Consider the following 22,122-nt stretch of genomic DNA (forward strand, 5'->3'; position numbering starts at 1 on the left):
CCCAGGGCCTTGCGCTTCCTAGGCAAGCGCTCTACCACTGAGCTAAATCCCCAACCCCACAAAAAAATTTATTACCTAATCCAAGGTCAAAAATATTTCTACCTCTATTTTCTTCTAAGAATTTTATAGATTTAGGTCTTACATTTAGATCTTGAATCTAAGTTAAATTAGTTTTTGTATATGTTAAGTAGTCATCCAAATACATTGTTTTACATGGGTTGTTATCCCAACACATTTTAGAAGTTATGATTTCTTCATTGAATTGTGTTGGCATTCTTTTTTTTTTTTTAAAGATTTTATTTATTCATTTTATATATGATGAGTACACTGTCACTGTCTTCAGACACACCAGAAGAGGGCATCAGATCTCGTTACAGATGGTTGTGAGCCACCATGTGGTTGCTGGGATTTCAACTCATGACCTCTGGAAGAGCAGTCAGTGCTCTTAACCACTGAGCCATGTCTCCAGCCCTGTGTTGGCATTCTTATTGAAAATCAATTAACCATAGATACACAGGTTTATTCCTGTATTCTTTATTGTCTTCTGGTCATTTAAGCATTTAGTTTTCTGTAAGTATTTAGTCCTTATACGTAGTAAATGCAAAAACATCCTTTGAGATGCACATAATATAAAATAGCAGATTGCTGTGCAGTTGTCCCTTAGGAACTTTCTGGTCTAATAATGACTAGTTGATTGTAGAAATGTCTTTGAGTAATCATTGAGAATTGAGGAAAGGGTACTCGGAAAGTCTTTTGCTAGTAAAATCATTAAATTTTCTGAATGCAGGCCAAACTACTGAAAATTGATGTCAGTACTTAATATAAACTTTATTTACACTTATTTGATGCTGAACTTCCTCCTGTGCCATGTTTTAATTTTGTCTGGAATCTTTTTCTTCTGTGCAGCCTCCTCTGCTTAGGGATAATTTGGTTCTCTCTAGTGAGGATCATCTCAATGTGGCAGGGGAAACTCAGGTGTGGGCTGGTCCACCACACACATTCTCTGTAAATCCAGCAACATAAATGGGGCGCCTCGTTCACCTGGCTTTGTTCAGTGACTACAGACTCTGTATCCAGGCCCTTAGTTCAGCACTGCCCTCTTATTTTTAAGCATGTGTAACACAAGTCAGCACAGTTGGGAGGTCATTCATCTCGTGTCCCCAGTGTCTGTCCTGGGCATACCCTCTGGCTCTGCCGTCAGACTGCTGGGACGGCACACATTGCTTCTTTAACATTACATCTTTCAGGTACTCAGTGGCTTCTCAGAATGTATGTCCCCCATGGCCTGGGCAGTTTCACAGGAGTCCCCACTGCAGGCTCCTACGTGTGCAGTGTGAGGGAGGTAGTATCTATAACATTGTTTCCTTATTATTTTATCTTATTTGTGTGTTTTGCCTGTGTATTTACACCATGTGCCTACCATGCACATGCCTGGGGAGTCCAGAGAGGACATTGGAATCTGTGGAACATTCAGATACGTACGGAGAGCTATGGACTGCCCATGGGTGCTGGGAGTCAAACCCAGGTTCATTGGAAGCACACCCAGTGTTCTTAACTGCCAGGCCATCTCCTGCCCTTCATGGGTATCTCTGAGATAAACATGAAAATCTGGATCTCTTGGTTTGTATGATGTTGTAGCGCTCGATCAGTCAGGAGAGTAGTGAGCCGTGTTTACCAGTTACCCATCAGGTCACTTTTCTGCAATTTTTTTTTAAAGAAATTGGAATGAAGTTGAGTATAGTAGTGCACACCTTTAACTGCAGCGCTCCGAAGGCACGAGCAGAGGGATCTGTGATTTCACAGCCAGTTTGGTCTACATGGAGAGTTCTCTGCTCTCCCGAGAATCAGAGCTATATAGATAAAACCTGAGGAGGCCGGGGATGGAGGGAAAGGAGGGAGACTGAGTGAGAATCAGGAATGAATTAGGAAGTCCGTAAAATCTTAGTTTGTGAAGAGACATTTTAGTGATATGTAGTACTGTTTGTTGATTTAATTAAGAATTTTTTAGTTCAAATTCTTTTCCCTTAACTAAGTTGTTTTTATTTATTCATTTTTTATGAAGCAGAGTTGGAGTTTATTGAGAATAAAGTTTTAATATTATGGGGATTATTATAAAGATACATGCTTAGAAAAAGGAGAGTAAGCCCCCGAGAACATGGGTCTGTGCTTCTCAACAGTCAACCTGAACTAAGTCTTAAAGCAAAGAAAACTTTAGATCTAATGTGCTAAGTTGCTATTAATTTAAGCAAGTACATATGTGTGCATTTTTTAAAATTAAAGAATTAAATCTTTGTTTGCAGTTTTAGATAATTTTATACAAATAGAATTCATTATATTTTGATATTAAATCTAGTGTGTCCCTTATAATTGCCAAATTATAAAAGAACCAGGAGCCTCTTAAACTTGGATTTAATTAGCAATAACTTTTGAAGATAATTTGGAGGTTTCTGGGAAGGTATTTAGGGATTCAGGTTTATGGCTAATGAGTAGAAATCTGCTCAAATGAAAGAATTACACGAAAGCCAGCATGAGACAGGATATTGTTCACTCTTTTTTCCTGCACCACTTTGCGTGTTTGTTTGCTTATTTATTTCCTTTTTTCTTTTCTTTTCTTTTTTTTTTTCGGAGCTGGGGACCGAACCCAGGGCGCGCTCTACCACTGAGCTAAATCCCCAACCCCCGTTTATTTATTATTTATTTTGGGTGTGTATAGACCTAAATATATGGAGGTAAGAGGACAATGTCTCTTTCCACCATATAGATTTTAGTGATTGAACTCAGGTCATCAGACTTGGTGAAAAGTGTTTCTACTACTGAGCTATCTTCTGAGTCTTTTTCTAAGCAAAGTAATTTTATCTTGCTAGGATGCCAATTCGATTAAAAAAATATTTTATATGAAAAAGGCAGAAATTGAACATCATGAAATGACTAAATCAAGTCTTCGAATAAGGTAAGTTTAAGATATCTACGATCCTTGTGCCTATTTGCTGAACCTTTAGCTAGTAAAGTTAATACAGTAGATAGTAAGATTAATGTACAGCTAATGTGTGATTCTGAAAACAGCAAAAGAGGTTTTAGCTGCTTCATTATAGCTGAAGAAAGTTATTTGAAAAGATGATGACATATGTATTGTATGTTAGATATAACACTGTATTTATGTTTGCAATAGGACATTGAGTCAGAAGATCTCAAGTCTGATTCTGGCTTTTCCTTCATTAGGACTGTCTTTGAACAGTTCTTAGTTCTGGGATTCCATTTCCTCTTAAATGAATTAGGAACATGGAGTGCTTTCAAAGCTTTTTTCCAGCTCTCATGTTTGTTTCAATACGGTGTCTTCTGATTTTGTAGTGAACATAGCTGATGAAAACTAGTCCTGTTCTTCTTTAGTGTCCCCAGATTTTGACACAGAACTTGCTGTATAATAATACATGCTCAGAAATATTTTATTACTTCTCTTAGCAGAAAATAGTTGTTTCCTTTTTTTTTTTTTTTTTTTTGCCCAGCATTCTGATTGTTATTCAGTCTATGAGGGTTTTTTTATTTTATTTTATTTTTTTATTTTATCTTTGGATAGGACTGCAACAAATTTGGCTGCAGCCAGGCTGACAGGTCCTTCGCACAATAAAAGCAGCCTTGATGAAGAAAGAAACCCCACTAGCAAGTGTTACCGGTGAGAGTAAGAGTGTAGTCTAAGAGCTGATTCATGCTCAGGACAATAGGCTTGCTAGCTGGTCGGCTTTCTTAAAACAGCACCTTTAGGGTTTAGGGAAGACATGTCAAGTACTTTACTTAGAAAGACTGAGGCCAGAGTTGGGCATAGTGACATATACCCATAATTCTAGCACTTGGCAAACTGAGGCAGGAAGATTGTGAGTTCAAGGCAAGATCTTTTCACAGAAGTAACCATAAGTAAGTCAAGGTTCTATGGTAGACCTTTCCTCACCTCACAGATAACACTTAAGCATTATTAAGTAGTGTTTAATGTTAAAAGAAGATATGGTATTAAATACTGGTTTATACTAAATAAATATTGTATTCATAATAGAACTTGTTACTGTAAAATACGAGTGTTTTAGAAGAGAATGATGAAATCCTTACTCTCCGTAAAATGTGGAGTAATGCGCCTCATTTAAGTGAAAAACAGACTGGAGTAGTCTGCTCCATCTCTGCCACCATTTTCTCTTTCGTACAGTTTGACTTTATGTCTAGGAGTGTTTTCCCTGCACTTGTGTCTGTGCACCATGTGAACACAGTGCCTGTGGAGGCCAGAGGAGGTCAGATTTATTGGCACTGCAGTTACAGATACCTGTGAGCTGCCCTTGGGTGCTAGGAAGCACACTCGGGTTCTCTGGATGGGCAGCCAGCGTTCTTAACTGCTGAGCCTCTCTTCAGCCTCAACTGTTCTTTGTTGGGAAGAACAAAAATCTCACTTTTCTTTGCTAAGACTATGAGGAGTATTATAAATTAAGGAGGCAGTTAACAGGAATTATTTTTCCTGAAAAAGTATTAGCACATTTTAACTGTTCCTATTTTATAAGGTATGCAGTTCATATCATTCTGTCTTCTGATTGCTTATTTTCCTTGTAGTAATAAAAGAGCAGTCCAAGGGGGTCGCTTGTCAGCAATTACCATGGCACTTCAGTATGGCTCAGAGAGTGAAGAGGATGCTGCTTTAGCTGGTAGGCATTTTCACATTGTGGTCCTTCTGGCTAAGGGAAATTGACAGACTTTGGTCTTGGAGTTGGTTAGTTTTTTAAGAAATGTTATTTTTGTTGCAATCTTGGGTAAATAAAATTGTCAAAGGCAAATTGCTTTGTGCTAATGAACATAATTGGATAAATAAACAGGAAATGTGACCATAAAAGAGTAGATAAAGATATATATCAGGTAAGAGGCTAGACAGATGGCTCGACCACAATATGGGTTCAGTTCCCACCATCCACATGGCACCTAACAACCCTTTGTAATTCGAGTTCCAAAAGACCTGGCACCCTCTATGGCTTCCATGAGCACTGCATACATATACTGGACTTAGGTGTGGGCAAAGCACGCACACGTAAATTAAAAGTAATTTTTTGGGGCTGGGTATTTAGCTCAGTGGTAGAGCGCTTACCTAGGAAGCGCAAGGCCCTGGGTTCGGTCCCCAGCCTCGGAAAAAAAAGAACCAAAAAAAAAAAATTTTTTTTTATCTTTTAAAGAAAATATATCAGGCAAATAATAACCAAAAAGAAATGAATCACCAAAGAGTAAAGAGTAACTGTAGCTGTATTGATTTCTGATAACGTGAACTCTAAAGTACAGATATTGACAAATGAAAGTGTTGTGTCATAGTGATAAAGGTTTGTTTCCTTGGGACGGTTTAACAGAGGAGCTCGGAGTATGTAAAACAGCAACAACAACAACAGAAATAACAGATGGATCTTTGTGGGGAACTTGCAGATACTGTGTTCGGAAGTTAAAGGGCCCCTCTCACAGTCCCTGAGTAAACAGATGGTAGCTGTTGATGCACTTGCTATGGTGCTAGCAGCACACTAGGCATTGGAGCCAGGCGTCATTCATCCGAGGCAGAGCCCCAGCACCGTGCAACATGCCCAGCCCTTGTACAGCCTTCTTTGTGTTACTTTGTTTCCTAGTCTTGAAGCAAGTTACCACAATTTTACTGACTTACAGCAACATAAACTCATTTTCTTGTAGTTGTGGAGCTCAGGTATCAAAAGTCAAGGTGATGAGTAGGCCAGTTAGGAATAGGAGAACCGATTCCTCAATTCTCTGCTTCTCCAGGCTACCTGCAGCCCTTGGCTCATGGTCCTTTCTTTCAAGTTCAGATTAGGGCCTTGGTAGTTAAGATTTTTTTTCCTTTTTTCTTTGTCTTTTTTCTCTTTTAGATTTATTTATTTTACATATATGAGCACACTGTCACTGTCTTCAGACACACCAGAAGAGGGCATCAGATCCCATTACAGATGGTTGTGAGCCACCACATGGTGGCTCGGAACTGAACTCAGGACCTCTGGAAGAGCTCTTAACCACTGAGCCATCTCCAGCCCCGCTTCCTTTTTTTTTTTTTTTTTTTTTTTTCCTCGGAGCTGGGGACTGAACCCAAGGCCTTGCTAGGCAAGCGCTCTACCGCTGAGGCTGAGCCAAATCCCCACCCCCACCCCCTCGCTTCCTTATTTTTAAGTGCCTACTTAATCCACTTTCATCTTCTCAAGTCAAGATTGTTAATAACATTTGCAAAGTTCTTTTTATGACATAGGTAATAGTCACAGGTTCTGTGGATTGGAACATTAATATGTTCTAGTGCTTCTTACACAACTTACCATAGCAGGCTTTATATATATATATATATTATATATATATATATATATATAATATTTATATATGTATTCTGCACTTAGAAAATATATATTTCTCCCAAGTTCACATTTATCAAAATTGACTTTATCTACTGAGTTGAAATCAATTTCAGTAAATTTGAATGTCTCAGAATTATACTCTATATCTTTCTGATAATATAAGAAAGATACCAACTAATAAAGAAAAGATAAAATTTAAAAACCTTACTGGGGAGCAGGCATGCAGCTCAGTTAGTAAGAGCACTTGCCATATATGTATACAACCCTGGTTTTGGTCCCCAGCACCTCATAAAACCGGCTGTGGTGGGTCATAGAAGCAGAAGGATCAGGAAGTTCAGACGAACCTCAGCTTTAAAAGAAACAATTTGCTAGACTCTTAAGACACCTGCACGCGCTGTTTGTGTGTGTGTGTGTGTGTGTGTGTGTGTGTGTAATGTGTGTAATGTGTGTAATGTGTGTACAAGTAAATAAATCTTTAGAGAAATGAGCAACATAGGTTTTATATGTCTATAAAGATCACTGTGTTCTGGTATTTTTATGACCTGAACATTTCCTCACTAAGGAGTCGTTCCTCTGATGTTATAGATGAGTGGGGCAAAGGCTGAATTATGTCTGAGAGTCTCAACCTAATCTAAATTTGTACTGTGGTGAATTTGTCGGTCTTCTATTTTTTTAACAGAACAATAAAATTATAAATGTTTTGGTTTAGCTCACTTTTGGAAGTTGTAGTCTATGATCAGTTGGCCTGTTTCTCCTAGTCTTGTGTCTCCTAGGCAGTATTTCTTATACATACTAGGGGCTGTAGTGGAGCCAAGCCTTTTACCCAGAGTTGGGGAAATGAGATGAAAACAGAGGCAGGTCTCATTTCCTCCTTCAGAGCATCACCGTCTCCAACCCCATCCTGGGACTCCCACTAACCCACACTTTTTAACACATTAGTCTTTTGGGTGGGGCGTGATTACAGATCCTAACTGTAGCAATGAGCCTCATGCTTTTGTTTTAGTTCTGAGATCTCTGATTAACTACTTGTTCCTTTTGGCTAAACATAGCAGGAAACCTGAAGAAAACACATTTTAAAAGTAAACTATTTTTCAGTCTTTTAACAGAGTGAAACTTTTGAATTTAATATTTCTAGATATTTTTCTACTATATGCAATTATACTAAATATCTTTTAGTGTTTTTTTTTTTAATGTGTATAGTGAGTGTATTGCTATATACACGAAGGAGACCAGAAATCAGATGCTCTGGAGCTGTAATGAAGGTTTAGCTGCCCAGTGTCAGTTCTGGGAAACAGGAGCAGCAGCAAGCATTCTTCATTGAGCTGTCTCTCTAGTATCTCCTCTAATAATGTTTAACATCGTCTTTAAGGAAAATTAGAGATCTTCTAAAATCATTTTAGAAGGTGCTTTCCTGTAAGTTGGAAGCCAACCAGGTCTATACAGTGAAACCATTATTCAAGAAAAGCCTAACTAACTAAATAAGCAAAAATTGTTTTAAGCTGAGCATCACAGAGCTTGCATGTGATTCCAGCACCCAGAAAAACTAAAGCAGGATGATTTCTGAGAGTTACAGATTAGCTTGGGCCATAGTGTAGGACTCATTTATAGCAAACAAAGAAAAACAGAGCTTTAAAGTGTTGGTTCTGGACTAGAGAGATGGCTTAGTGTTTAAAAGCACTTACTATTTTTGTAGATGACCCAGGTTCTATTTCCAGCCACCCTTAAGGCAGCTCACAACCAGGCACCAGGCACCCATGCATATATGGAGGCACTCATACACATAAATCTTTTTAAGAATTATTAAAATTCAATGTTGATTATTTTTTCTTTGTTCCCCTGGTTTTGTCTTCTTAGCTGCGCGTTATGAAGAAGGGGAGTCTGAAGCAGAGAGCATTACTTCCTTTATGGATGTTTCAAACCCTTTCCATCAGCTTTACGACACGGTGAGGAGCTGTCGGAATAACCAGGGGCAGCTCATAGCCGAACCTTTTTTCCATTTGCCTTCAAAGAAAAAATACCCAGATTATTATCAGCAAATTAAAATGCCCATATCACTTCAACAGATCAGGTAAGGCTGTTTCTACGTTACTCGGTCTAGAAGTGTCTGTCGTCTTGTAGGTGAGGCTGCACATACCCATAGCTTCCGGAAATAGATAGGGCACGAACTGGTATAGAGTGTTCTTTTCCTCAGTATTTAACTATCTGCCTTATAACTGAGTAAAGTAAAACAAACAAAAAGCCCTTCATGGTTACACTCTCATTCATTGATATTTACTTAGTTAGTTAGCCTTTTTAAAAACAGTCTTGTAGTATAATCATGGCTGGCGTCAAAGCCCTCCTGATCAGCATACAGAAAATCAGTTTACTTGCCTTACTAAAGTGATGCAGAAATAAAGGCTAACGTGCTTACTATGTGTATCATCCTGTGTGGTAAGTCACTCGTGAGATGTGCTCTTGAAATATGATGATTACAAGTAAGGAACTTGATTTTAAATTTCATCTGATATTAGTGGCTGGCTGTGTGATCCAGCAGGTATTAGTAATATTTGTTAGCACAGGGAAGGGAGGTAGATGCTGTCCCAACAGCATAGAGGAGAAGACTGGGGCTGTGTGAGTTGTTGAGTGTTCATTTAGCGTGCCTTTGGGTTCAGTCTCCAGCCCCACCTAAAGAAAAGAAAAGAAAAGTGAGAGAAATTAGCCAGTGTAGCTCCTCATGCCTCTCTCCATTGTACTAGGGTTTGTCATCTCCATGTGGCCTCATTTCTCCACCTCCCTCCCTGAACCCTACCCAGCACCACACTGCCATTGAATGACACTAGTATAGTAAATATCTGTGGATACAGAACAAGTTGCTGAGGTGTACATGCAGTTGTAGAAGGCAGCCGCATACTTAACCATAACCTGTGTAAGGGTCTGAGGGCGACCTCAGGGAGTCAGCTCTTGCACTTTTGGGTCTGGGCTTTAATTCGGGTTATCAAGCTGGGATAAGCTTCTGCCCCGACTCACCCTGCCAGCCCGAACTTTCTGTTCCTAGTGGGCATTCTTACCAGGTATTGCTGTCTTCACCTTTTGGATGGCGGGAGTGAGTCCAAAGCATGTTAGGCAGTCTGGTGTTAGGCAGTCTGGTGTTAGGCGTCTGAGCTGGCACTGAGAGCCGAGTCTGTACCTCCCTGTTCAGGGTACGTCCCGTAGTGCTCCCCACTGGTTAGATTCCCTTAAGCACTGCACAGAGTCTGAGTACCACTTCAGCTTAAAGTGAACCTTTACATGCAGATCGGACAACACCATTCTAAGAAGAAGTTTGAGATCTCCACACTCACTTGGTGAAGCTGGTTTTTCACCTGCTGTTGTTCTTAGTACATTTTCTTTTATTTTGATGATTAGCACATAGGTACTTTAGTCAAAGATGCAGACGTTCATGTCCAGATTCATACAGCGTTAGAGCCAGCAGAGACTCTGCTTTGTGCAGAGAGCATGGAGCCTATCCGAGAGCTGGGGTTAGTTACAGTCTAAACTGTTTGCATCCTCAACGCCGTGTGCTACTTCTTTATAAGTGACTGCGCCAGAAGACCGTAGTTAGTAGACACTGACCGATCTTCCCACAGAGGTCTCCAGTGTGGGAGCCACCTTCACTGTTCGCATGTCTACTCCGGAGGCAGAGAAGTTGTTCTGAACCCTTGTAGGGCTTAGCATTGTAACCGGTGTGGGCTGGAATGGACTCCTAATGTTCAGAAGTCAGTGCTTCACAGTGACTATTGAGTTCATCTAAAATCTCTCTTAAATTTTGTTTCTCAGCGTTTTTTCACTGCAAGTTTTCCTAGTATATTTGTTTTCATAGTTGACTGCTAAGGCCTGTAATTTATTTGGATTTTCAGATAAACTGTGATATTATTTAAATATAATACTGTTTTAGACCTTACTTGTGAACGTGAAATCCTATTACACGTGGCTCAAAAAATACTTGCTGTGCTCGAGATTTTGGTTGGCTTGTTTATTTTTTAATTTGGACTTTCAGGAAGAATAGTTGATAATTTTTATAAGAACTTAAAATCATTTATTTGTCTTTCACAGAACAAAACTGAAGAACCAAGAATACGAAACCTTAGATCATCTGGAGTGCGATCTGAATTTAATGTTTGAAAATGCCAAGCGCTACAACGTTCCCAATTCAGCCATCTACAAGAGAGTCCTGAAGCTGCAGCAGGTCATGCAGGTGCGCTGCTGTGTCACTGAGAATGTCCCCTCTACACCCCAGGATATTCATTGTTCACTCACTCTTTGTACTAAAGTACTGCTGAATGCTTTTTAGACTTGTCAGAGCCCTGTAGAGGATAAATACTATCTTAAATACCATAAGTATTGAGGCAGAGAAAGCAAGGATTTGTCCCTGTGGGAGAGCCAGTTTCAGGATTCTCAGGAAGTTACCCTTCAATTCCAGATGGTAATTGTGCTGTCTGTAGTGGCCCCAGCACTTAGGAGGAGGAAGAGGCCAAAGGACCCTGGTTTTCCAACAAGGCTGCACTGTATAACAAAACTCTGTAACCACTACCTTCTCTTCTTGTCCCGTCTCGTCTCGTCTCGTCTCGTCTCGTCTCTTCTCTTCTCTTTTCTTCTCTCTCTGTCTATCTCTCTGTCTCTCTCTGTCTATCTCACATGTACACACGGGGGGAGCGGCGGGCGAGCTGGCTTTGACAAAAGAACATCTGAAAGCTAATTGAGCATTGTGTTATCCAAGACTTTGTCAGATCTCTCACAGAATACCTTGGAGAGCCAGAGATGCTACTGGGTCTGGGATTTTTAGGACAAAACGGTAGCCAGATGGTGCTGCATCATTCCTTTAATCCCAGCACTCAGGACGCAGAGATAGGCAGTCCTGAGTTCAGAGGCCGGCCTATAAAGTTAGTTATAGAACAGCCAGGGCTGTTCAGGAAGAAAAAAAACCTGTCTTAGAAACCAGAAAAGCTGAGTGGATCACATGCGTTTAATCCCAGGAGGCAGAGGCAGGCAGATTTCTAAATTCAAGGGCAGCCTGGTCTATTAGGCGAGTTCTAAGACAGCCAGGCTGGGAAACCAGGAAAGGGGATAACATTGAAAATGTAAATAAAAAAGTATCCAATAAAAAGCAAAAGAAGTCCCCTCCAAGTTAGCTTAACTGAAGCATGGCCTGCAGGGCAAGCCAACCCCACAGCTTATCTCAGAGCTTATAACTGTACCATGCCATTGACAATCATCATAGCTAGCATTGATTTATTTTTACTTTTTTATTTTTTAGTCTGATTTTGCCTACTTTTCTGTCATGCAGGCTGTTAAGTTAGATTATTTAAAACTGTTTAAAGACTGTTGAGTTTGTATCCTACATGAGGTTGTACCTGTGGATGAGTGTGCTATGCCTGGCTCCCTAACACTCAGACAGTCATAGGAATGCCTAACAGGACGAGGCTCACTCCTGGCCTCTGCTTTATTTCAGGCCAAGAAGAAAGAGCTTGCCAGGAGAGATGACATTGAGGATGGAGACAGCATGATCTCCTCAGCCACTTCTGATACTGGTAGTGCCAAAAGGAAAAGGTACACATTCTTCTCACGTCTGCAGCCAGCTCATTCCTATTTATTTTATTTTAGATAAATTCAGAAAAAAATGTAAGCTATGAAGTATGAATTCTTTTAAAAGCTTTAAATATTTGATAGTATGTCTTTTCCAATTCATTTGTAAGTTGTATAGATGGTGTTTTCTTTTTTTAAGAACCATCTTGCTTTTAGATGACAGAAAAATAACATGTAGCTGGGTTTTCACTATCCAGGTTTCTTTTTTAAGGTGGCATTTGAAAGTTCCATTTAAATCTTAGATAGTTGTTTCGTAGTGAGTTGCAGAAATGGAATCGCTATTATTAAGAAAGGTAAGGACTCAGTGCTGATGCTGCAGTGAAACTAGCCCAGCTCCGGTCCTCGCTTGTCCTCTGTAACGTCTTTACCAGTGTTGAGACTGCCAGATCATAACTGCTTATAGGCAATGCAATGTCAGGTTGATTATTTGTTTTTTTTTTTTTTTTTTCCTTCTTTCTAACCATCCTCTCAATTTCCCTAATCCTTTTCTTTCCCTCGCTGGTTTAAAGGAGGAAAACCTCACTGTGAGATTCTAAAGCTAGGCTCTTAATAAGAAACCATGCACGACCATCTCTTGGAATTTCTTTGGCCTGAGCATTATGGAACATCGTATTCTCACTGAAGATTAACTGTTTTACATTCTTTGTAGCAGCAGTCAGTCTGGGAGGATCCCTTGAACAAGGAATAAGTTTATCATTGATAGTAGGACTGACAGAAGTGAATGAAGAAGTTAATTCATTTTTTGACATATTTCTGTATTTGCATTCAAAGAGCCAGAAGGCTTTGAAATTGTGATTCAGGGGAAAAGCTGCCCTGTCTTTCCCTCTTAAACTGCAGTTGGGAAACAGTTTTGTTTTTTTTTTTGTTTTTTTCTTTTTCTTTTTTCTTTTTTTCGGAGCTGGGGACCAAAACCCAGGGCCTCACTGAGCTAAATCCCTAATCCCGGGAAACAGTTTTTAACTTCAAAAATAACTGCAGAGCTGTGTGGTATTCGCTGAATTGGTTGATGCACCCTGAGCTGCCGGTCTCCGCCATGACTAGCCTGTGGGTTTCATCCTTCCAAGTCCTTAATTCCTTGTTACATCAGGGACAACGGAGGAAAGGTGTGGCCAGATCGGAGACATCAGCTCAAGAACATCTTTGAGTGTAATTATATAATTCTCTTCAACATCACCTGTGTTTTCCAGATCAGTCACCAATCAAAGATAGAAACTTCTCAGGCACAAGAAGGTAATGGAGGCAAAAGTGATGGTGCAGTTAGTACCCAGCAGCGGATGAGTGTTAGGAAGCGGCGGCCCACGCTAGGTACTTGGACGTTACATATCGCTGTGGCCTGCAGTTTATGGGCTGTTCCCAGTAGATGAAGTTGTTGCCTTTCAACCTCTTAGAAAAAGAAGACTAAGCTATATGGTATTAAAATTATTAAATCCTATTTCAGGTAAAAGTTTTAGGAATAGGACTCCTAGGAAATGGTTCATATTAATAAAGTGAAAAAGTAGCAGAACCGTAAATTATCTTATCAAAACAGCAGCAAGTGGACCAGGATCGGGTTGAAAGCATGTGTAGATATTAAAAGACAGAGACTAAGGTCCTGTCGGTCAGTAAGAAAATGGTGCATCTTTTAACAAAGGTTAAGGGTCTCTGGAGAAGACAAGCAAACCTGAGCTTGGTCGAAGATGTCAGAACCATGTTTTCCAAATAGCACTCTACTCCCACATAATGTGTGTGATTCTGTTTTTGCTTTTTTTTTTTAAAAAAATACTGCAAAGTCTTTAAGAAAATGGATTGCAGGTATATATATTCTCTTCCTTCTGGGAATTCATCCTTTCTGCCTACCCTCAACCCAAAAATCTGCTTTCAGTTCCTGTGTTGAGATATTTCAAGTGTATGATCTTTTATCTTTCTGGACCAAATAATCCTCTTTTCTCAGTCATATTTGGCTTATGCATGACCCTTCAATGTTGCTTGTTTTACTTCTCTTCACATGTACTGTTTGTTTCTGCTTTCCCAGGAATACTCATGACAGTGAGATGTTGGGTCTCAGGAGGCTATCCAGGTGTGCAGATTTTTTTTATGCATAAACATACTTTTAATATTGTAATTCTGTGACATGGTCAGTACTGACATATAAAAAGAAAAACCTTATGCATGTTAAACAAGTGTTTGGGGTGCCAGTTTATTTTATGAGTAGAGAGAATAATACAGCTCAGAAGTCTAGTTACTGTGTCAAAATCCATCTCCATGTGTTCAGTACAACCTTCATTTGTTGCTGACTTTCCTTTCCAGGGGCAAATGGCACCCTCATTTATCATTGTGGCTATGCATCTTTATCAAAAGGCGGAGGCTGGCATTGCCAGTGACATGGGCTGCTGGGTGCTGACAGGATCTCAAGAGTCTTTCTGACTGGAGTAGTGGAGAGGTTAGCGTCAGCATCGGCAGTCCAGACAGTTGGTGCCTGTAGGTACTTGTGCATTGTGCTGGGCTAGCACTTCTTGTAATTTTCTTAGTTTCTGGCCCCGTCTACATCTTACTTCTTAAACCATCTGTTTCTTTAAGGCATCTTTTGTATGTTACTTAAGAATTTCAGTACAACCTATGAGTTACCATGTTACAATGCTGAATGATAATTGTATAGTGGGGTTTTTTAAGATGTAATTTTATTTTATGCGTATGGGTGTTCTGCCCACATGCATGTCTGTACCATGTGCATGTGGTACCAACAGAGGTCAGAAGAGGACATCAGATCGCCTGACTCTAGAGTTAGAAGCATCCATCCATCAGTGCAGCAGCTCAGTCCCATGACCACAGCATCCAGGAGGCGCAGGAGGGAGGTCACTACCGACTTGAAGCTAACCTGGGTTCTACTATGAGAGTGTAGTTTGTTTTTTAAAAAGATGAAGGATTCAGAACAATGGCCTTTCTTACTCATAATCATTATATCAAGTAGAAAAGATACTCATTTATTTTTTAATCTGATCTTCATGTGTCGGAAGTTTGTTCTACTCTCCTGATACTCATAGTACAGGACCGTTGATATCCAGTCACCTCTAAAATTATCTTTATTACAGTAATGTATTTGATTTGGCTTGGAATCCCTTTAAGTACACAATAATGAATAGTCTTGATTTTGAGTCACTTAAGATGTATTTTAATTGGGTATTGGGGCTTATACTTGTAATCTCATCATGTGAGAAGCAGTGGCAGGAGACTTCTGAGTCTAGCCTAAGCTGCATACCATGAGGTTTTAACAGAAAATAGCAAAAATTTTAGTTAGACCTGGTAGGAACAGATGTGTACAATCCTGGCAGTGCTGGGACAGGGAGTTCTGAGACTCTCAGCAGGCTCTGTTAAGAGACCTTATCTTGGAGGAAACAAGGTGAGTTTGCTTTAATATGTTACAGTGTACTGATTCTCAAAGAATGTTTATACTGGTTAAAAAGTGCAGAACCTGTTCTTATGTATGTTTTCAAGAATGGAAGTTACCCGAATATTACTAGTTAATAGCCACGTGACATCACAGACACACAGAAGGGGAACTAGAGAGCTGACTTCAGTGGCTAAAAGCACTTGATGGTATTCTATAGGACCCAAGTTTGATTATAGAACCTACATCAGAGAGCTCACAGCTGCCTGTAACTCCCATGGGTATCCTTGAATGCAAACAAAGATAATAAAAAAGAAAATGACCGGAAATTTGGGGTAGGGAGAGCTGCAGTATCTTTTACACGTTTATAATAGAGGATTTATCTCACCCATAAAGAAGGTGAAGCTTTCGGAAGTCATCTGTGTGATGAGGCTCACTGTACATATTGGAAAGCAGTAGACATAGCAGCTGCTAAAGTTAATACACACGTGAAAGCTCCCTCTGAAGTTCTGAAGCAGTGGTTCTCAATCTTAAAGGCAATGTGTAATGCTTTACAAAACTGAGAGTGAAATAAAACTGGATTTGTTCAAGGAAGACCATGTGTGACCCTAGTGATAGCTTTGTTTACCTCTTTCTTACAATTTTACTGCTGTAAACAGAGACTATAACATAAGGACAGCATTTAATTGGGGCTGGCTCAGAGGTTCAGAGGTTCAGTCCATTATCATCAAGGTGAAAGAAAGCATGGCGGTGTCCAGGCAGACACTGAGGAGCTGAGAGTTTTGTATCTTGTTCTGAAGGCAAACTGGAGAAGACCAACTTCTAGGCAGCTAGAATTAGGGTATTACCGGTGTGCCTACAGTGACACACCTATTCCAACAAGGCTGCACCCAGGCTAACAGGGCCACACCTTCTAATAGTGCCACTCCCCGGGTCAAGCATATACAAAGCACCACAGCCTCTGAGGCTGTAGACCAATTGTATGTTATTTATTATGTAAGTAGAGAAAGAGGAGTGCAGCTACTAGATTAGAACAGCTTGTGTACGGGAAGTTTCAGTCTTCAGATATGACCCGTTCGTTCATAGCTGCCAAGTGCTAGGGTTATTGGCATTGAGAATGGGCCGTTTGCTATTCCTTTACATGACACAAAAGACACCTGCCACAGATGCAGTCCCAAATAAGAGTGTAGCTTCATACAGAAAAGTCTCCACTGAGTCCTCGAAGAGAATGAGGTTAATCTGGTTCGGGTCTGGATTTTGATGGAAGGGTTCTGCTTCTTAGACCTTCTGGAATGAAGAACTGATTTTCTCTGTATTAACTAACAAGTGCTCTTAAGCCCAGCATTTCAAAACTGAATTCTTGGATCTTCTAAAGCCAAGTTCTACATATGATGGCTTCTAAACAAGCCATCTCTGACTTGGTTTTAAGTATGACTTCTGTGACTTTTGATTCAAGTTCCAAAATTTCTTCTCAGCCTCTGAGAGTTACAGTGGTCTCACCCCAGTGTGTTTTGGACTATTCCTTATTAATAGTAACCATTAGCTGCAGACCTAGAAGTCACGAGCACCTTTCCTCATCATCGTTCCTTATTGTTCCTTTAGAGGAACTACTGTCCAATGGATGAGCCATCTCAGGTTAACAACTGTTTACTTGATGCACAATACAAAAGAACTGAAGAAGACATTGGCAGAATGGTCCCAGGGCCACAGTGGAGAAGGGGAGTCAGAGTGAAGACGCTGTAATGAAAGTTAGCCCAATCCTGGGAACCATAAGTTCTTTTCTTTTTCTCTCCTATTTAGGCCACTTTCAGTGTGTCATGAACTCTATCGTGTTAGATAGACATTTCTGAGACTTAAGGGTGTCTGGGTTTTCAGTTGCTGATTTTTATTTTAACACACACTGCACAAATACACAGATGCATACACGATCTTTCTGTCCCCTCCCCTCTTTCCCTTTTCTCCAGCCTCACCCCCATCTCATGTAGCCCAAGCTTGCCTAAACTTGCTATGGATCCAAAGATGACCTTGAAATCCTAATCCTCTTGGTTCCACCTCCTAAGTGTTAGAATCACAATGCACTACCATGCCTTGCTTCTATTTCTCGTTTTTTAAGAGCATGCCTTAAATTGAGGCAATGTCTCCTGACCCAGAAGGAGAGTGATAATATAGTCATATAAAGAATGAACTTCTTTCCTTTATAAGGTAGAAAACAACTAAAAATATTTACCTCTGTGTACTATGTTATAGGTTCTTAGCCTGTTTTTATAGACTAGAAACTAAATCTTAAGTTATTTCATTTTTTTACATTCTAACTACTTGGAGACTGCTGGGTAGTCTAGCTAGAATTTATCAGTATCCTGAAGACATAAAAAAAAAATTGTCCAGAAGTCAAACTGGAAGATAAACTCTTTCAATGATTTATTGATCCATTTTCCTTGAATTTTAGCCTCTCTGAACTGGTTTTCTCAACAATTACCTAAGACAACCCACCTTAGGCCCCTTTTGAACTCCGGTGTTAATATTTTTTATTCCAAACCATTTATATCAGTTTCTCAGGTTCATGTCTTGATTGTGGACTCAGAGTTAAAACAAGGATACATGCTAAATGCTACAAATTTAGAACTTAGATGACCCACAGCCTACTTTAGGAGACTTTGGACTGGACAGGAATTCTGTGGGAGTTGTACCTCCTATGGAAATAGTAGTTTGGAGAGGTTTTTTTGTTTTGTCTGTTTTTTTTGTTTTTTTTTTTTTTCTTGGCAGCCAGTATATTCTGTTTAGGAATAGCTATCTTGAGAGATAAAGCAGTTTTTTGTTTGTTTGTTTTGTCTGTATTAAAAATGAAGTGGCTGTTTTATTGTATTATTTGTCTCAAAATGAAAAATGTATTTCAGGTAGTTATTGAAGTTCATTTTCTTATGGTATCACACAATATCTTTTTTTGAACATTACATTTCAAGAGCTATTCTAAACAGGTTTGTCACTGGTTGCTCCTGCTAAGATCACTGTTTTAATCATTCTGTAAATTTTCTTAATATTCTCTTATACCCTTACAGCGTGCTTACTCTGTTAATGACACATCTAATCAATGTATTATAATCATTATGAAGTATCTGCCCACAAAAAAAAATTTTTTTTTCTAATTCATGGTCACCCTTGGATAAAGAAAACTGACCTGGTTGTTTTTTTCCCCTTTTCTACCTTCCCCCTCAGCAGTAAAAAGAACATAAGAAAACAGCGAATGAAAATTTTATTCAATGTTGTTCTTGAAGCTCGAGAGCCAGGTTCAGGCAGAAGACTTTGTGATCTATTTATGGTTAAGCCATCCAAGAAGGACTATCCTGATTATTATAAAATCATCTTAGAGCCAATGGACCTAAAAATAATTGAGCATAACATCCGAAATGACAAGTACGCAGGTGAAGAAGGGATGATGGAGGACATGAAGCTCATGTTCCGCAATGCCAGGCACTACAATGAGGAGGGCTCCCAGGTGAGGGGGGGGAAGAGGGCTCCCAGGTCCCCGGGGGGGGGGGGGGCTCCCAGGCGAGGGGGGGGGCTCCTGGAGTGGGAAGGATGCAGCTGTGTGTGTCCTTGTAAGTGCATGGGAAGCTAAAGGAGAGGGTGTCCGGTATCTTCCTCAATCACTCTGTCTTAGCGAACTGACTTTCAGCCAACCCCTTAGGATCCTCTTCCTCAGTGTTATAGTTTTAGGCATGTGCAGTAGGACCTAGCTTTTTACATAGGGATCATCTTCTCAGTCCTTTTTTACATTTCAACACAAAGTAACTCATTGTCTAGGCTGGCTTTGAACTTGTCATCCTCTAGTCTCTGCTTCTTCAGCATTTTCATTTGCCATGCACTACCACAACCAGCTTTCTCTTCTTGAGTCTATTTAGTTTTGGTGACTGTGTTAATATTTTGTCATTCTTGGTTGCTTAAAAATGGAAGACAGTATATTTTAAAGAGTAAGAGTTCCTAGTTTAAAAAGATTGTTCACTGGGCTGGAGAGATGACTCAGGGATTAAGAGCATTGTCTAGGGGTTGGGGATTTAGCTCAGTGGTAGAGCGCTTGCCTAGCATGCGCAAGGCCCTGAGTTCGGTCCCCAGCTCCGGAAAAAAAAAAAAAGAGCATTGTCTATTCCAGAGGTCCTGCGTTCAATTCCCAGCAACCACATGGTGGCTCACAACCATCTAAGATAGGATCTGGTGCCCTCTTCTGGCCTGCAGGCACACATGCTGGCAGAATGCTGTATGCATAATAAAAAAAAATTAATCTTTTTTTAAAAAAGATGGTCGTTGAGTAAGGATACTGGCTCTGCAAACATACAGATTCGAATCAAGTTCCCTTAGCAACTATGCAAAAAGCTGGGCAGCATTGCAAATGCTGTAGGACTGGAGAAGAGACCAAAGGATCCTGAGGGCTTGCTTGTTGGCCAAATTAGCTAAAAGTCAGTGATAGATGATTGAAGGAGATACCTGATATTTTCCTTTGATTTCCCATGCACTTATATGGCACCTAAGTTTTAATCCTGCTCTGTGTTGGGGAGAGAGTTCAGTTTGTGAAGTACTTGCTATGCAGATATGAGGACTTAAGTTCAGGTCCCCAGCACCGAGTGTAGAAAACCAGATATAGCAGTATATACCTGTAGTACATACCAGTGCTAGGAAGGGAAGATGAGAGAATCCCAGGATTGAAAGTTGTTTTAGCCAAATTAATGAGTTCCGGGCTCATTGAGAAGACCCTATCTCAAAAACAAAACAAAAAAAACAAACAGAGAAGTGATCAGCCAATATCAACTCTGGGCTCATGCACAAATACATACCACACATGGGTAAAATAAAGAAATGGGTGTAATGACGCACGGCGTAGCCCCAACAACTTGGGAGGCAGAGGCAGGTGGCTCTCTGAATGTAAGGTGAGTTTGGTCTTCATTGTGAGTTCTAGTCCTACAGGGCTATGTAAGACTCCCATCTCAACAAACCAAAATGATAGTAACAAAAAGATGACTGTTTGAGGTGCATCCTGCTTTGCTGGTGTCTGCGTAAGGAAATTTTCCTTCCTAAAGTTTTGTTTTCCTTATGTATACTTTAGAAATAATAGTAATACTATTTACTCCAGAGTTTTATAGGATATTAAAGAGATATAAAAGAAATAACTGAGTTTTGGGAACAATACTTAATATTGAATATGTACCCCAAGGAAAGCCAATAGATTAAAATATTTATCCTTTTTATTATTTATTTTTAAGGATTTTTAAGATTTTGTTTTATGTACATAAGTATTTTGACTATATGTATGTGTGTGTATATATGTATGTATGTCGTGTGTGTGTGTGTGTGTGTGTGTGTGTGTGTGTGTATTACATGTGTGTCTGGTGTTAAGATCAGAAGAGGATGTTGTGTCCCTTGGAACTGGAGTTACTGATGGTTCTGAACTTAGTTCCAAAGAATCTAGTATTCTTTTCTGCCTTCTATAGACACAGACACTTATATGTTCAGGTTAAGCACCCAGACAAATGAAATAAAAAGTAAAACATCTGTAAACTTCTACCACAGTGGATCTTAGGTATTAGCATGCATATTTATCATTAGATTTACCCAGAAAGCTTCAAAGTAGGTCCTCCCCATAACATAGTATTGTTATTGTTCTTAGGAGAACCAGCTGTCCTAAACCATGTTTGTTTGTTTGTTTGTTTGTTTGTTTGTTTGTTTGTTTTCTTCAAGAGAGGGTTTTTCTGTGTAGCTTTGGCTGTTCTGGAATTCATTCTGTAATCAGACCTTGAACTCACAGAGATCCACCTTCCCCTTCTTCTGAGTGCTGGGATTAAAGGCATACGCCAACACCATCCAGCTAAATTAAACTATGCTTTAAACTCATTCACACATAGTCATTATTTTTTGCTAAAAAAAATGGTGAACTGGTTCCCACGGTTGCTAGTTCTGGCTTCAGTGGTACATTGGAGCTGTTGCTAATTCATCTCAGATTAGTGGCTCTCCCAGTGGCTCTCTGCTAGTCACGAACTCTCTGGTTCCAGCCACCCGGTAAAATTAAGACTCAACAATCAGATTTACATGTTAAATTCTCAATTTACAATACATCCACACAATAAATTTACAACCAGTTGAAAGGATATAAACCACCCACCTAGATAAGATATAATTTGCCCATGTAAACAACACAAAATCCTGTATACATCCATCCCTTAAGAATAGTCGTAACAACCTGTAAATGTGCAGAGAGGAAGCCTAACATCTGCCACCATGTTCTCTCGGCTGCCTCCCTCCTCCTCGCTCCAGTCTCCTCTGCCTCTAAAACTTTTCTCCTGCCCATCCTTCCTTCTCATCCAATGACAGGATGAAGTGGAGGCCTCGTTCTAGCCTGCACTTGCCTTCACCTGCATAATGGCATCAATCTACACTCCTACATTTCACTGTGTAACGAGGTTGGCCTCAAACTTGTGATTTTCAGCTTTCTGGGTGCTGGTAATTATATATCACCACCTTCAGAGAAATGAAACAATTCTTTACTCATCAATTACAATGTTTTTAGGAAAAAATATCAAGTATATTTTTGTAATGTAGGTATACAATGATGCCCATATCCTGGAGAAGTTACTCAAAGATAAAAGGAAAGAGCTGGGACCATTGCCTGATGATGATGACATGGCTTCTCCCAAACTTAAACTGAGTAAGTTTGCCTTAGATTTAATCTGTCAAAGAGACATTGCTGGTGTCTTGACATTTCTTTAATTAAATGGTGAATATGCTTTCTTCCCTGGCACTGCCTTTTAGTACCCT

General features: G+C 39.8%; 1 protein-coding gene across 51 annotated transcripts in view; it reads left to right on the forward strand.

The window, feature by feature from the left end:
• Pbrm1 (polybromo 1) overlaps positions 1–22,122 on the forward strand; it is a 99,404-nt gene that overhangs the window by 24,243 nt on the left and 53,039 nt on the right. For 17 of the 51 annotated variants that reach the window (NM_001427685.1, XM_063275299.1, XM_063275302.1 and 14 more), the window contains 9 exons: positions 2,865–2,950; positions 3,575–3,670; positions 4,588–4,679; positions 8,211–8,424; positions 10,428–10,569; positions 11,824–11,921; positions 13,969–14,013; positions 18,535–18,814; positions 21,907–22,012. In NM_001427685.1, coding sequence (NP_001414614.1) covers positions 2,865–2,950; positions 3,575–3,670; positions 4,588–4,679; positions 8,211–8,424; positions 10,428–10,569; positions 11,824–11,921; positions 13,969–14,013; positions 18,535–18,814; positions 21,907–22,012 — 1,159 coding nt within the window. The remainder of the gene's footprint in view (positions 1–2,864; positions 2,951–3,574; positions 3,671–4,587; positions 4,680–8,210; positions 8,425–10,427; positions 10,570–11,823; positions 11,922–13,968; positions 14,014–18,534; positions 18,815–21,906; positions 22,013–22,122) is intronic. The other 34 variants (XM_063275312.1, XM_063275325.1, XM_063275328.1 and 31 more) reach the window with 7 other exon arrangements.

This window comes from Rattus norvegicus, chromosome 16, assembly GCF_036323735.1.
Source record: "Rattus norvegicus strain BN/NHsdMcwi chromosome 16, GRCr8, whole genome shotgun sequence".
Lineage (NCBI taxonomy): Eukaryota > Metazoa > Chordata > Mammalia > Rodentia > Muridae > Rattus > Rattus norvegicus.